We start from the raw sequence: 16,071 nt of genomic DNA on the forward strand, positions 1-16,071 counted from the left end.
GCAACTTGGTTTAGGTGTGTTATAATGTAAGACTTTTTTTCAAAAGGAAACAGCTACGAGTTCTCCTCCATAAACTTGCCGCGCCAAGCATAATTGTAATCGACCGATCGGATCAACTTGGCCGCAAAGCTCGGCCGACGACTATGAGGCTCTAAATGCCGCACAAGATAGATAGAATTTGTCATCGTAACGCTGTCTTTCGCTACTGTGGATTCTAAAGCTGATGATTCTGCATCCTGTCATAGAGTTGACTCAGCAGTATCGGCTGTGTGTCGTATTGGAGTTAGCCCGGCGGATAGCGTCTGGCGAGCACGACGAGCCGTCGCAGCATACTATTAGACGATATGGCAGACACAAGCCTTATTTGGGTATAATATGACGCCATCAGCCCCGATTGAGTGCCAGAGACCCGTGCAGCGTCGTCGGAGAATAATATTGTTTTGTGTTGCGGCCCAGCCAGGTCCGGTAAACATCCAATGCCACTGTTCCTCGCTGAAATGCACGAGCTGGAGGATCAGATGTACGAAAACATTGAGCCTGACTGCTACTCCCGGTATGAGATTTGAGTTATATACGGTTTCAAGCCTTGAGCTAAACTCATGATGGGTTCTTCCAACCTCACACAGCCACCCAAGTCTTTCAGCGATATACTTGCTTCAACTTCTATTAGGTTTCATTTGAATTCATGTTTTACATCGTTAATCCTTTCTCACAATCGCTTTTGACCTGTCCAAAGTCCAGTATTAAGATGGCCATACTAGAGGAGCCCATTACTAGCCCAAGTTAAATTTCCGGTGCCGCAGTTGAAGGCATATGTCTGGTATCGATAACTATGCGATTTTAGGTTCCGTCCAGGGTGAGAGATCATCCCTTTCATGTAAGATCTTCAAGATACCGTCGCGAGATGGCTGCGAACTGGCATATTCTCCTCCATGCCTGGCTGAGGGAATCCAGAGACCTTGACCCCCTTTCGGAACAGCAGACAGTGCGTAGATCCACCAAAGTGGAACATGCCGATTTCGTCCCCCTTCCTGATATGATCACCTTCTTTGACGGTGATGTCGCAGGTGGAAACTTCTGCCATTCCAACCCCAATAAACGCCATCAAGCCGATCGACGGTTCATCTGCTTCAATGAAAATCAACGCCCGGGTGGCAGTTGCCGTAATGTACGCCTGCGAGATGACCTGCCCGGCAAGGTCAATGTCCTGCCGGTTAGCGCGTGGATTGCCAACACCCTCAAACAGTGGCTCGGAATAGTAGGTGCCATCAACCACATAGGCTTTGATAACCTTGCCGCCCACGGGCGCATGCCAACGGTGATAGCTCAACGCACTCAAGAATGCCTGGTAGACTGTACCACCCACGAACTGAGCAGCGAGCTCGTCATGGCCTAGCATATCAAGTACAGAGTACGGCTGACTCTTAATCCAGAATTGATCCCGCGCACGAACGTTGTGGGCAATTCGGTATGGTCTCGACTCGCATGCGTTGGCAATCACCCGGCCGTTGTCGGGTTCAGCGACCGGGCGCATACCTTCAGAAAAGCGCCTGGTAAAGAAGTCGTCCCATGATTGGAAGCCATACTTCGGCGCCGATGGATCACACTCGAACATATGGTGGAATTCCAGGGTTTCCGCCGCGGTGGGACCGATTTTCGCTGCGGCTGTGAGGTCCCGGCGGCCGGTCTCGCCGAACCAACCATGGGACGCGTTATTCAGGACATCGGCCGACGCGGGAGATCTCAAGAACTCTCCCCATGCATTGAGAACTTTCTTGAGCATGGCATTGATTGCGGGGTCCAAGAATGCAGCATAGCCACTGGGGGTGCCCATTGGCCAGTCGAGGACCGCGTTGATGGGCAGGCCGACCAGGCCGACTCGGTGGGCTTTGTCGGTCCATGATGGAGCAGACGTGAGGAGGTGATTGAGGACCTTCAGAAAGTGGTTGTAGTCGCGGATCTGTGCAGTACCAGTTGGGTCTTGGCTGTATGGTTTCTTGTGCGGGATTTCTTTGAACATGCCCGCTAGGAGCATGTAGACTCGGGTGTTGGTTTCGATCAGCTGCTTGAACTCTTCTAGAACAGGGTGGAGAGGCCTATCCGTCCGGTCAACTTGGTCAATTATGCCGCTGAGCCATTCTTGGTGGCTTGCGTGGTCGGCTGGCATCCACTGGCCAATCCTGTCCGATGGTTGAATTAGACCGGGTGGGTTTGAGTCTGGGACGGGGATAGATATACTCATGGAGATGATGGGCATTGGTATGTTTAGACGACATGGGGAATGCTAGTTTGTGGATGCAATGGAAAATAGAACAGGTCCACTTATGAACAGTCGCGAAGGCTCTGGGGCTCTTCTCATGAGATGTAAGGTGATGGCGCAAAGAAAGCTTGTCCTCCGACAATCATCTTGGCAACCATTCTATTTAAATACTTGCGGCCCATTACATCATTATAACAGCGGGCAGATGACAAGGAAAGCGAATTGGCTATTAACTCCCGGGTCGATGTCCTCCACGTTTTGCGGCCTGCAGGAAAACCTGGAGACGTCCGACCAGCGAGTGACGTCATCGCCATGCCGCGGATTCATACTTTGAACTTTTTAGAGGATGCTTGACATGGCCTGATCTGTGGCATTGGGGAGTAACTGGGAGATTATTTCGCGGTTTAGGGATGGGAAAATTAGTTCGTGACTCGACACAAAGCTGTTCTCGAGCCTTACAGGGCGGAGGAGAGCCGTGCAGCACAAATCCACGTGTATCTTTCTGGATCTGTCTCCTTTATACTCATAACATGTCATGTTGTGTTCCACGTTCATCATGGCTTCTCTCGCCTACATCACCCAACTATGATTCTCTCGATCAGTAATGTGCACCCAACCTGCGACTTGAAAAGGAAATGGCCATCGAGGCTCTCTCACATGAGCCCGTACGTCGGAAACTTGATTGTTGCTCGAATCTTAGCCTCGTCGAGGGCCTGATGGTTGTCAGCTGAGCTTTCATCTTCGCGGTCAGAGCTGCTTGCATGAGGATGGAGAGCCTCCCTGATCTGTTATCGCCCTACCGACATGGCCATTCACGCGATTTTCCACCAGGGCCTCAGTAAGGTCGCTATCAGTGTTAAGGTCAGTGCTCCCCGCATTGGAGGTCTCCATGCTGTTTGCATCCTCACTTTTCACCCTGGTCGCACTGCCCGCACTGCCTTCATCGCTAGCGGAGTGTTCGAAATCGCCTCTCTCTGCTTCGATGCTAGCCTCGTGGGCGCCGTCCATCTCCTGCAGCGGCGGAGACGGGGAGTCATCACTCTCGCAGTAGTAGGAGTACGGGTGACCCCATTGCTTGGCAAAATTGGCCTTGACGTGGTCAAGGTACTCCTTGATATCGTTTTTCAGCAGGCTGATAAAGTACATGCCAGGCCAATCGTCGCAAGCGTCCATGGTCAACTCTCCAGGGTGAAAGGCACAGAGCCGCACGACGTCGGCGCAGGCGATCGCCCCAAACGCGGGACGGCCACTTCCGTTCACGCTGCGACAGACATCCGTGACGCTGGATGGAATATCGGCCATAGTCTGGTCCCAGGTAGGCATCCCGGGGACATCCGCACGGGCGCCGTAGCAGCGCACGACGAAAACCGGGCTGAAGGAAATGTCTCTCTCGCACGGGCGGACCGCAACCCGAATCACATACACCTCGACCCATGCTTCAGTGTGGTTCAGGCGGAGCTGGTAACCTTCCTCGGGGGGGAACCAGTACGACAAAATGCTGTTCCAGACACTGGCAACATCCGTACCCGTGCATTCAGAGTCAAGGATGTCCGTTTGGTCGCTGAGCGCGTCGCAGTTGTAGAACTGTGAAGAGTGGGAACCCCCAGGTTAGTACTTCGTGACAGATGAGACGCAGCTCCCTTTCGGTAGGTGACTCACCCGCGTTCTTTTTGCCCCGGGGCTTCGCATTTCTGCCGACTCTGGCGGCTTTCCGTATTTTCAGTGCTCTTCTGCTCTGATCGTGGAGCCCGGCATCGGTTTGATAGACTGGGCGTGGAAGGGTAGACGACAGGATTGACGAGAGGGGGCGGTTCCATGAGGAGAGGGTAGATTTCGATGCAACAAACATGAATATCTCAGTAGGCAGAACGTGGCTACAGGCCTCACTTGGTCGTTTGCCTACATCGTTCTCGTGAGCCTCTCTCCGAGCCCAGACAGCGAGAACGCCACCTATCAATGGGACATGGCGCATCCTCCCGAGTGCTTACTCGACAAGGAGATCTTGCCATGGATGGCGAATAGTGATAGTGGGATTGTCTAAGCCCGGTTCTGACCGTCCTCTTTGCATATAGCAGCGAGGCAGTCCAGCTCACATTGTTGAATCAGGTTATCAACCTAATATCACTTTCCCTTCCTATAATGGAATTTCAATCAGAACCGTGCGAGATGCAAGGCCTGCTTGATAGGCTTCGGTACGTAATGAAATCGTATGCTTAATGCAGCCCACCGAACAGCCGGTGCCCTTGAGGAGTGGAGAGAGCTGGTCTCCCTACCACCTCCAGGCTGTGGTCGCCCTCCCCAGCCACGGAAACTCGCAAGAGGGCCACCGTCGGTCGCACGCAAGGTCTATTTGGACACATTGAATCAACATACCCGCTTATTCAGAACCCCTATTCAGCATCTGTATTCGTTCTGAAAAAAATCTGCGATTGCACTAGACCGACCAATATCCAGCCAGTTATTTAGATGCTGATTTTGCCGATGGTCCTAGCTCATAGGCCTTCTTGCAGACAGGAATATCAACTCTGGGCCAAAACTACCAATGTGTGATTGATAACAAGACCTAATGGACTGAATGGGGAGATATACTTGACAACTAAAGAGCTGGGCGGGTTCTTATGTTGTAATTAAACACCTGCCAATAAACCGACAGTATGTAAAAATTTGATCAAAGGTCACAAATCTGGGTGCACCCATCGCTGCCACTCGACCAACTACAATGACGATCCTCACATGCCGCCCGAAATGTTGGGGACGCTTCTCTCCAGAAAGGCCAAATTTATTGAGGCATTTACTGATAGTGAACCACCAGCATCACCAGCATCTCCTCGTTCTTTTTCACGCAATCCGACTGCCGCGAGCTGCCGCCAGTTGCCTCATCAGTAGAACAGGTGGGTTCGCAAATCCACTTTCATTAAATGCAGCCAGTGCCCAGGTACAGGTGGAAAAGCTCACATCATCATCCAACGTATTTTAGTGGGCCCCCGAGGATCTACCGACGGGGCGATCTTTCTCGGTCAGCGAACGAGGAAACAAGCCCATCCCACTACATTCTCGCGAACTAGCAGTACGGCCATCATAACTCATCCACAAACATACTTCCATTGGCTTCTCGTTTACTTGCCCGTGTCTATGACACAAAAGAAGAGGGCATTTCTCACACTTTCAGCCGAACCGAATCACTCCGATATAAACCTCGGCTTGCCGATCGCATTGACTCGGTGGGGCCGAGTTCAAGGCAAGCCGACGTGGTTCGGAGAGAGGAGGGTCGGGACGTCGTCGGACTGTCTTCGGTGTTACCAGCAACCACGCAAATCGCTGATGCAGCGGGCATTGTCCGAGACTGGTGAGTATTACCAGGTGGCGCCCCCGTCTTTACTTACAATTCGTCCAGCAGTCTCGTGGTCCACAGGTCTCATGCGAAGAGAAGCGTGGTTGTATCGGGACATTGCCGATTCAGGATGGGCAGTACATGGCACTGATGACGGTCAAGAAATCAGTCCCTTGAACCTGGGTTTGGAAACCTTCAGCTACTTAATTCCCAGAAGCTTCAGCAAAAGAAATGAAAGCAACGCTTCATATTTGGAAAAGCCAAAGCCAGACTACAGGAAAGTATACCATGCATATAACCGTGTATGTAATAATTCTCTTCAATCCCCACCTGAAAAGTCTAATCTATCTAATGACAAGGCGGGAAACACGTTAGAGCACCGTGAGTAGTACCAGACGAACCCCACGCCTGAGTATCGTGGTCCCGAAGCCCCCGTACTCGAAAACCCGGAGTTTTGCGGATGACGACAGGCACTACCCCTAGCAGAGGATCCTTATATGGGGAAGTATTTCTCCCATCTTCTGGACTGTATTCACTTCAAGCCTTCCTACTCCCCCTTCAAGCACACGACCAACCCGCATCATGGAGACAAAACAACAGCAGCCAATTACGGCTTCACATGATGAGAATGTTCCTGCGGCTGGAACCACCACTACCCACCAAGAAAGTTATCAAAAGGGTTGGGTCATTGGAGGGAAATTCCGGGAGACAATAGACGACGAACAATCACCGCATTTCGAGGGCCGATTATTACAGGAGGTGGACTTCGACCTCCCCCTGACCGTGACCAAGCCAACAGAACATAATGGCCACAACTTCCTGGTTCTAGAGTTCGCCCATAGTGACAGAGAGAATCCGTTTAATTGGAGTGCAAAGAGGAAGGCCTTCATCAGCGTCCTTCTTTGCTTGATGACCCTCTTCATTGGTCTTGCCACAACAGCATACAGCTCGGGTATTTCGCGGATGACGGAGGATTTGGGTGTCTCGTCGGAGTTGGGACAGCTGGGTCTGTTTACCTTCAACTTCACCTGTGCACTTGCACCGCTCTTCCTGGCCCCGTTCTGTGAGCTTGCTGGTCGACGAGTCATCTATGTTGGTGCCTATGTCTGCTTTTCTCTTATGTTCATCGGACTCTCCCTCGGTAAGAATATTGCAACTATCCTTGTCTGCCGTGCCCTGCTCGGTCTCTTCGGCTGTGTCGGCACCATCCTCGTCGGTGGTACCTTCGGAGACATGTATACTCCCGCCCACCGTGCGATCCCCATGGCCTCGTTTGCCTTCGTTGCCATCTTCGGTACCGTAGCCGCTCCTATCTATGCTGGCTTCATCGACCAAGCTCTTGGATGGCGATGGGTGGAGGGGATCCAGGGCCTCGCCAACATTCCCTTGGTCATTATCATCGCTATCTTCCTGTGCGAGACTCGTGGTGGTGTGACATTGACCAAGCGGGCCAAGATGATCCGCCAGGCAACGGGCGATGAACGTTTTGTCACTCTGAACGACCTAGAAGCCCCCGGCATCAAGGAGATGCTACACAACTCGTCCGTGAAGGCTATTCGGATGCTCTCCTCGGAGCCTGTCGTCTTCGCCCTGGGTCTCTGGATCAGTTTTGCTTGGTTCTTGACTTTCCTCTTTCTTTCTGCCATCCCTATCACCTACCAAGAGAAGCGGGGCTGGGGCGAGGGGATCTCTGGTCTGCCTTACATTGCTCTCTGTGTTGGTACGACGATTGGGTTCGGCCTGAACTTTTTCCAGATTCGAAAGTACAACTCCATCATCGCCGACTCTGAGCGGGCAGCTCAACCAGAGGCCCGTCTCTACGGAGCCATGTGCGGTGCTATCTGGCTGCCCGTCGGTCTCTTTATTTACAGCTTCACTCAGTATAAGGAGCTGTTCTGGTTCGGTCCCATCGTCGGTCTGGTACTCATCGGCGTTGGAATCCTCTTCATTTTCGAATCCTGCTACAGCTACACTTCCGACTGCTATGGCGAGAACTCGTCTTCTGCCATTGCTGGTCAGGGTTTCATGCGTAACACTCTCGGTGCTGTGTCGCCCTTGTTTGCCTCGCAATTCTTCCACAACCTGGGCAGCCAATATGCGGGCATGCTGTTGGCTCTCATCGCCACTCTCCTGACCTTCATCCCCTTCGTCTTGTACAAATTTGGACCTGAATTGCGGGCACGATCCAAGCTGGCCAGCACTATTGTTAGTCTCGGCACTGGTGATTTGTAACGCTTGACGTTTTGAAGAATGCAAGGAGCGATAGATGAAGCAAGGATTGGTGATCAGCAAGTTAATGGAGTATTGGCTTGAAGTCTTCTGGGCCATGCATATTTAAGGAGTTGGAGGAGTGAATAAAAGTGACGCATTTGCAAGCGAATCAGAAATTCTCTCACAAAACTTCGTATTCACTAGCTACAATACCGGGGATCGTCTCCAGTCCGTAGCGGTCGAGGACCAGCCTGATTTGACTATCGATTAAAAGCCAACCGCCAATCAGCGGAGACTTGCCTAAAACAGGCTGGCACAAAAGGGCGGTCAACCTCACCCGTGATCCACCCACCACAATCTGCCTATATCCACCCGGAATGGGAAGGCGGTGGCCAAAATCTTTTCCCTTCTGAGTTTTCCACTTCATGGTGGTCTTCACTCCATCAACCCGCACTTCAACCGCATCCCCTGTTATTACACGGCAGTGATCCTTCGCGTGAGCCATTTCTCAAAAGATTTGGTTTCTGAACTCCCTTTCACCTCCACCCATCAACCCCCTACACCGTCGCAATGGCTGAGGAAACCAATGCCGCCTGGCCCATCGCCGATGAGGCCCTGAGCCAGCAGCTCCTGGATCTCGTTCAGCAGGGTGGTCACTATCGCCAGATCAAGAAGGGTGCTAACGAGTACGTTCATATCCTGTGCTCACAAAGAGCCCTGCCTCTTGGCCCATGCCATCAGTACCTGAACACCTCGACTAACCTGTTCTTTCTCTCTAGGACCACCAAGACCCTCAACCGTGGTACCTCTGAGCTCGTCGTTCTCGCTGCCGAGTAAGCATTTCCCCAGTCCATGGCCTGGAAAATCAATGCTAATGATCATCTCAGCACCACCCCTCTGCCCATTATTCTCCACCTGCCCCTTCTGTGCGAGGACAAGAACGTTCCCTACGTTTACGTTCCCTCCAAGATGGCTCTTGGCCGTGCCTGCGGTGTCAGCCGCCCCGTGATCGCTGTGTCCAGTAAGTTTCTCGCGAGGTCCCTATATATAATATAGTTCGTGCTAACCGGCACTTTCCAGTCACCACCAACGAGGCCAGCGAGCTCGCCAACCAGATCCGCACCCTCAAGATCCAGGTCGAGCGTCTGATGATCTAAGAAGTCGGTCGAGGCCGGAGATTCGTGGAGGAACATCTCGAGTTTGGGTGGAGTTTGAACTTTGCTGTGCATGCGGTTACAATGTTTTCCTCGGAAAGCCCCGGCTGCTTTGCCATGTAGCCCCACCCCTTGCTACTGAAGTCTTTAGCTAGATTTCTCTTCAGCTGGAGGTACGAATCCAGAATCTTTTTGAGAATTTTTGGCTCGGGCGTAGTTCACCGAGTTCGCCGAGATTTGGCGGGGTCTCGTAGCGTAGTCCAGTGTAGCTTAAACCCCCTTTTGAGAGGAGCTATCTGCAGATCTTTACTGCACGGCACACGGAGTAAAGCGTCATCCCGAAAAAAAAATATGCCACAACAGGTGTAGTCTCAATGCACTCGGCAGTATACCTTGGAATGGGATAGGCCGACAACACTAGAGTACCTTAGCAGCCCTGTCCATACGCCCAGTGCAGCGATCAATTTCGCCAAGCTTTGTGGCAGCGCCTTCTTCACCACAGTGCATGGATGGCGTGCACATACTTCGCCTATAATACACCTCAAGCCCAAAAAAGGGTCACGAAGTTAGCCTTTACCCGAACTGATCAACCGGCCATCGCCGACGGCGCCCCGTGAACTCGACCGAGCCCCTCCTGAGACAAAGCTAAACAGAGCAAATCACTCCTAAGCCCTAAACAAAATGGAGCCAGGGGCCGACGACCGAAAAACCAACATGAACGGATCGCCCCTGCAATAGGAACCGGTGGCCGAACCCTACCCGTGGCCCCGGCGTCGGCGTGTCAGCAGCGGCTACTAACGCGCCGATCAATCAATGCCAGACAAGGGGGAGGGGGTTCGGTCCTCTATAACCCTTCAATCTGTAGCCCCCGACCTCGGCTCTATTCGTAGGGCCTGGTCACCTTCACCTTCGAACGTGCGTTCCACAACAGCTGCGAATGGATTCTGTGCAGCCGACGCTAAAGGCGTTTGGTGGAGCACCATCTGGAAAGACCACGCACAGATATAGGGCAGGCGGTTCATCGCTCCTCGCCCACTCGGAGCTCAGGAGGGGTTTTGGATTAGCGTGCAGAATAGTTCTGTCCAATGGCAGTATGCGGAACAATATATTGAATTTGACCCATGGTCCACCGGTGGGTTTGAGATATAGCTTGCGGTTTCTTCTCCAGCCTTGCTCGATGTCCAGGGGCTATCCTTGATTCTTCGTTCTCTTTGCTCTCGCGTGATTTATATTCGTTCTTCGTCCATTAGATTTTCTCTCTTTCAGAAAGAGCCAAAACTCACAATGGTCTTCACCACTGCCCTCCTCGCAATCAGCCTGGCGCCATTGCTGGCAGCCGCCCAACTGTCCGGTACCGTGGGCCCGACAACCTCCTACTCGACGAAGGCGAGCCACAAAATCTGCAATGTGCTCGACTATGGTGGTGTCGCCGACAAGTCGACCGATATCAGCACCGCCATCAGCTCGGCCTGGAACGAGTGCAAGAGTGGCGGTGTGGTCTACATTCCATCTGGCGACTACGCGCTCAATTCCTGGGTCAAGCTGACCGGCGGGAAGAGCACTGCCATTCGACTGGATGGAATCCTCTACCGGACCGGCTCTGACGGAGGCAACATGATCTACATCGAGCACACTTCGGATTTCGAGCTGTTCAGCTCGACCTCGAAGGGTGCGGTGCAGGGCTCTGGCTATGAGTTCCACAAGAAGGGAGATCTGACCGGGCCTCGGATTCTGCGTCTGTATGAAGTTACCGACTTCTCGGTCCACGATCTTGCTCTGGTTGATGCCCCGGCTTTTCACTTCACCATGGACACTTGCCAGAACGGCGAGGTGTACAACATGGCTATTCGTGGCGGTAGCTCTGGCGGTCTGGACGGTATCGATGTGTGGTCTACCAACATCTGGGTTCACGATGTGCGCCGATGATAGCCCTCTCCCCCCTTCGAACAGGTTGACTCATTCCTTCTCTAGGTCGAGGTCACCAACAAGGACGAGTGTGTTACTGTCAAGGTATGAATGGTCTAGGAGATCATCATTGACCAGTCTAGACATCTCTAACTTCATTGCAGAGTCCCGCCAAGAACATCCTCGTGGAAAACATCTACTGCAACTGGAGCGGTGGCTGCGCCATGGGCTCCCTGGGTACCGATGTCGACATTTCCGACGTCACCTACCGCAACGTCTACACCTGGTCCTCCAACCAGATGTACATGATCAAGAGCAACGGTGGCAGCGGCTCCGTGTCCAATGTCGTCCTGGAGAACTTCATCGGTGCGTTCTATTCCTCGTCACCGATTCCGCAACACAAATAAAATATACTAACGATGCCCACTAGGCCACGGCAACGCCTACTCCCTCGACATTGACCAGCAATGGAGCAGCATGTCCACCGTTTCCGGCGACGGCGTGCAGTTGAACAACATCACCATCCGGAATTGGAAGGGCACGGAGACGGACGGCACGGAGCGCGGGCCGATCAAAGTGAACTGCGCCTCCCGCGCGCCCTGCACCGACGTGACGATCGTGGACTTCGCGATGTGGACCGAGTCGGGCCGCTACCAGAAGTACACCTGTAACAACGCGTACGGCGAGGGCGCGTGCCTGAAGCACGGTGACGACCATACCTCTTACAGCACGACGACGAAGGTGACCACCAAGCCCACTGGGTACTCTGCGGCGAAGATGAAGTCGGACCTGGCGAAGGCGTTTGGCACAGACTCGCCTATTCCGATCCCTGCGATCCCGACGTCGTTCTATCCGGGTGCTACGCCGATTAGTGCTCTGGCTGCGCATGCGACTTCTACCTAGAGGGTTGACGATTGGTGGGCTAGGTGCTGAGTTGAGTAGTTGAGTAGTATCTATCATTACTACGCGGTACCCAGGTTCTTGTACTATTTTGTGACCTTTTTTCCCCGTAGTGTTTGGGACATATATTGACTGACTGACAGTTGGGAGTGTTCTGTATCCCTGGGCCACGTTAAGTATATATTTGCTGGTTTACCTCCTGTGGAATCGTTAAGTACCCAAGATCCAAAATGCCATGACATCCATGAAAACGCACAGTAGCCTGACTAGCCCCTTCATTCGAGAAGTGTAGACAGGGCTACTCAACCGGGCAATACCATGTGTAGAAATGCCCCGATTTGGCCTACCGTCCCGAAATGTCCAAATGTGGGGGGAAAGCACACTTCGGTGGCTGCCAGAACTTTGACGAAACCGCGCGTGTCGATCACGCCATTGGAGGATCCAATCAGACACGAGGATTTAGGCAAGTCTGAAAGCAAACCAGCTCGAGCGCAAGCAAGGAATCCTCCCAGACAGAGTTTGCCGCTCCTTCTCGTGGCCCTGATTCGACAGGCCGCCGTTGATGCAGATTCCACGCTTCTTGCGCAAGGGTCAGCGTTGCATCGGGGATCTAGGCCCCGAGCCGCGCCGAGCCTCCCGTCGATATACAAAAGGGGACCAGGGACGAAGGGAGGGTGTTTGATTTTTACCTCCGTCTGAGCGGTCTCTGTGGTGATCGCGAGCCGCTGCCATGTCGGCGCCTACAAAATCGCCGGCCGACGAGCCCACCATGTTTGAGTCCGCGCGTGCAGCGCGCACGACCGCGCCAGAATCAGGCCCCGAGGCGGCATACAAGGCCAAAGCGGATGTGCTCAACCATGAAATCCAGGACATCGGCATGGGCCGGTACCAGTGGCAGCTGTTCGTGGTGATCGGCTTCGGCTGGGCAAGCGACAACCTCTGGCCGATCGCAACATCGCTGATCCTGCCGCCGCTGTCATACGAGTTCCACGCCTCGCAGGCGCCGCTACTCACCCTCGCGCAGAACATCGGGCTGCTCGTCGGCGCGGTGTTCTGGGGCTTCGGGTGCGACGTGTTCGGGCGCCGGTGGGCGTTCAACTTGACCATCGGTATCACGGCGGTGTTTGGGCTGGCCGCGGCGGGCTCGCCGAATTTCGGCGCCGCGTGTGCATTTGCGGCGCTGTGGTCTGTTGGGGTTGGGGGCAATCTGCCGGTTGATTCGGCCATTTTTTTGGAGTTTTTGCCCGGCTCGCACCAGTGGCTCTTAACGGTTCTGTCGGTCGACTGGGCCTTTGCGCAGTTGTTGGCTAATCTCGTCGCTTGGCCACTTCTGGGCAACATGTCATGCGGGTCGGGGGAGGGCTGCAGGAAAGCGAAGAATATGGGGTGGCGGTACTTTCTCATTGCCATGGGCGGGCTGGCGATGGTCATGTTTGTCGTCCGGTTTGTGTTCTTCACCATCTACGAGTCGCCCAAGTACTTGATGGGCAAAGGGAGGAATGCGCAGGCAGTCGAGGTGGTGCATGAAGTGGCCCACAGGAACGGCAAGGCTTCGTCTTTGACTCAGGACGAGCTCGATGATCTCGACGAGGGTGAGTCGCACGGGTTCACCGCGACCAACATCGTCCGGCAGCGACTGGACAAGCTTCGGTTTGAGCATATTCGAGCCCTCTTCGACACCCCCCGAAGAGCATACTCCACCACCCTGATCATTCTTGTCTGGGCTTTCATTGGTCTGGGCTTCCCTCTATACAACGCATTCCTCCCATACATCCAGCAGTCCCGGGGTATCGAGTTCGGCGACGGATCAACATACATCACGTACCGAAACTCGCTAATCATCGCCGCCATGGGCATTCCTGGCTGTCTCCTCGGCGGCCTGCTAGTTGAGCTCCCACGCTTCGGGCGAAAAGGCGCATTATCGACTTCAACAGCATTGACTGGTGCGTTTCTGCTCGCATCAACAACAGCAACCACATCGAACGCCTTGCTGGGATGGAACTGCGCCTACAATTTCATGAGCAGTCTCATGTACGCCGTGCTCTATGCGTACACGCCAGAAATATTCCTGACGAAAGATCGCGGGACGGGCAATGCACTGACAGCTTCCTCCAATCGCATATGCGGCATTATGGCGCCTATCATTGCTATGTTTGCTAATCTGAACTCTGCTGCACCGGTGTATGTTAGTGGGGCGTTGTTCGTTGTAGCAGGCATTTTGGTGGTCTTACTGCCATATGAGTCGAGAGGAAAGGCAAGTCTGTAAATTATTACGTGGTACGAGATTTCTAGCCAGCCTGTCTTGGTGAATCCTTGCAGGGCTGCCCGCACGTGTTTCTGGCACCTCCACCCCATCCCAGTTAATATAATACACTTTCATCAAGCCCTGGCCCGATCCACTCAGCACACGCCTCTATCAACTGGGTATGACATCATCCTTCCAATCGCCACAAGCACTATAGACGCAAATGAAAGCACTGTACCCTATCACCCACATAACGACCAAACACTATCCCACCATAGCCACAGTATTCAATGTAAGAAACTTCTGCCCTTGCCAGTGGCCCAATCACCTCCCAACAATTTTGGGGAATTTCAGCCAGTCGGCCCGCCGTACCACGTTGATATCATCGCCGTGTGGATACCTGGGGTACCCCTACGTCAGGCTAGCAACAACTGGGTTTGATCGGGCGGCCGTCACATTGTGACGGAGGAGAGGAAGTGGCGCTATCCGTGCGACTGCTGTCAAATGAGCGGCTGTTGTTTGCTCGCCGTTGCGCGTCACCCCATATGACAGCATGGCGTGTCACTTTTTGTGGGGTGGTCACAACCATTAGATCATTAAATCATTATATCATATTCAAGGGGAACCTATTTCCAAGGTTAGTGGGTATAAAAACTAGCACGTAAAAGAACCTGATATTCTGTCGCTAGAAACTGGCAACTACCAAGTCCAAGCAGAACCCCTCAAAAGCACTTCACTATCCATCAAACCCACTCCCTCTATCCTCTCAAGATGTCTCAGCAACAGCAGAACAGTGAGTTCCTCAATATATATGTCCCGGCGAATCCATCCCAGGCCTAACCATACCATTTTCTAAACAGGCGGCGGACTCCTCGGTGGTCTCGGCGACACCCTCGGCAAGACGGTCGGCGGCGTAACCAACACCGTGGGCGATACAGTCGGCGGGCTGGGCAACACCGTCGGGGGCGCGACCTCGGGTCTGGGTAACACCGTTTCGGGGGCAACCGAAGGCCTAGGAAATACGACGAAGAGTGCTGGCCAGGGCGTTTCCAACGGCTTCCAGAGCACTGGTGGGCAGAAGCAGACTGCGGAAAACCCACTCGGCTTGAACCGGTAGATCAGGATGTTCGATTATACGTACTGTACTTGATGATTGGATGTATATACAATATTCTTCCTGGTTCTCTATAACGTCGATGATACGTTTTGTTTCTGCTTGATGTATTTATCAATTTCAGGGATGCTTTCGTATAATGTGTTTGGTGCTGTAATATGCGCTTCTCTTAGTTTGGAAAGTTCTTTCTATACCTGGGAGATTGTTAGACGCGTGATTTTGAATATCCCGGTGAATGGTTCACAAAGGTCAGCCAAACGTGCATATAAAATCCCTAATTACTTCCGAGCAAAAGAGCCACAACGTCAGAGGCTGCTGATGTTTTCACCCTAGCTTTTTGATGTATATCAAAATCGTGAGTAATTTACGACCACCTATCTCAGGTACCATCACATCACCACAACCCGTTCTGCGGTGTTTGTCGTTAGCTTCCTCCTCTCGTTGCCCCATTCTCCTACTAAAATCAATATTATTTCATGTTTCCTGATCAGCGTTTCAGTCGTTAAGTTAACTAAGTTACAGGGGCTGAGTATGGGCTTAGTAATCGGGAAATGAAAGATCTTCTTCCAGCCACGAGAAGCTAGCAGTAATTCATATATAGGATGATACTTGACGTGATAGGCTTAATATGTACCTGCACTTTGACGTTCTATTTCCCTCGCCTTTTCTACCATGTATCTATCCCAAGTATTGTTGGACAGAGCCGTCCCCCAGTCTCAATTTATGCATCCCGGGATTCTGTGTCTCAATCCTTTCTATGTAGCAGACTACTGCCATTATTTATTCATACAAGATGCTATGGCCGAGTGGTCTAAGGCGCTTGACTAGAATTACGACCGTTTGGTCTGATACTATCCATCAAGTCCGTTCGCGGGCGGCGGTTCAAATCCGCCTGGCATCGAATTTTTGCATTTCTAGTGTGTATTTTAGCTTTTCTGGCGAATTATCGTT

The 16,071-nt window shown here is 52.7% G+C and overlaps 7 protein-coding genes across 7 annotated transcripts; 5 read left to right on the forward strand and 2 right to left on the reverse strand.

The window, feature by feature from the left end:
- Positions 1-886: 886 nt before the first annotated feature.
- On the reverse strand, positions 887-2,257 carry N7482_001467 (uncharacterized protein; the record flags this gene model as incomplete). The annotated part of the gene is made up of 1 exon (XM_056683592.1): positions 887-2,257. One exon carries the CDS (start codon positions 2,255-2,257, stop codon positions 887-889), a length of 1,371 nt encoding a protein of 456 aa, XP_056547198.1.
- A 750-nt stretch (positions 2,258-3,007) lies between these two features.
- N7482_001468 (uncharacterized protein) lies at positions 3,008-3,949 on the reverse strand (the record flags this gene model as incomplete). Its single annotated transcript, XM_056683593.1, has 2 exons — positions 3,008-3,844; positions 3,920-3,949. 2 exons carry the CDS (start codon positions 3,947-3,949, stop codon positions 3,008-3,010), a joined length of 867 nt encoding a protein of 288 aa, XP_056547199.1.
- Positions 3,950-6,173: 2,224 nt separating this feature from the next.
- On the forward strand, positions 6,174-7,823 carry N7482_001469 (uncharacterized protein; the record flags this gene model as incomplete). The annotated part of the gene is made up of 1 exon (XM_056683594.1): positions 6,174-7,823. One exon carries the CDS (start codon positions 6,174-6,176, stop codon positions 7,821-7,823), a length of 1,650 nt encoding a protein of 549 aa, XP_056547200.1.
- A 549-nt stretch (positions 7,824-8,372) lies between these two features.
- Positions 8,373-8,959, forward strand: N7482_001470 (13 kDa ribonucleoprotein-associated protein; the record flags this gene model as incomplete). Its single annotated transcript, XM_056683595.1, has 4 exons — positions 8,373-8,488; positions 8,582-8,635; positions 8,690-8,823; positions 8,883-8,959. The coding sequence occupies 4 exons, from the start codon at positions 8,373-8,375 to the stop codon at positions 8,957-8,959; spliced, it is 381 nt and encodes a 126-aa protein (XP_056547201.1).
- A 1,281-nt stretch (positions 8,960-10,240) lies between these two features.
- rhgB (putative extracellular rhamnogalacturonase) lies at positions 10,241-11,764 on the forward strand (the record flags this gene model as incomplete). Its single annotated transcript, XM_056683596.1, has 4 exons — positions 10,241-10,870; positions 10,928-10,966; positions 11,026-11,227; positions 11,292-11,764. 4 exons carry the CDS (start codon positions 10,241-10,243, stop codon positions 11,762-11,764), a joined length of 1,344 nt encoding a protein of 447 aa, XP_056547202.1.
- Positions 11,765-12,491: 727 nt separating this feature from the next.
- On the forward strand, positions 12,492-14,027 carry N7482_001472 (putative sugar transporter; the record flags this gene model as incomplete). The annotated part of the gene is made up of 1 exon (XM_056683597.1): positions 12,492-14,027. One exon carries the CDS (start codon positions 12,492-12,494, stop codon positions 14,025-14,027), a length of 1,536 nt encoding a protein of 511 aa, XP_056547203.1.
- Positions 14,028-14,777: 750 nt separating this feature from the next.
- Positions 14,778-15,123, forward strand: N7482_001473 (uncharacterized protein; the record flags this gene model as incomplete). Its single annotated transcript, XM_056683598.1, has 2 exons — positions 14,778-14,799; positions 14,867-15,123. The coding sequence occupies 2 exons, from the start codon at positions 14,778-14,780 to the stop codon at positions 15,121-15,123; spliced, it is 279 nt and encodes a 92-aa protein (XP_056547204.1).
- Between the last annotated feature and the right edge of the window lie 948 nt (positions 15,124-16,071).

This window comes from Penicillium canariense (genome assembly GCF_028826845.1).
Source record: "Penicillium canariense strain IBT 26290 chromosome Unknown utg000001l_segment0_segment0, whole genome shotgun sequence".
Taxonomy (NCBI): Eukaryota; Fungi; Ascomycota; class Eurotiomycetes; order Eurotiales; family Aspergillaceae; genus Penicillium; species Penicillium canariense.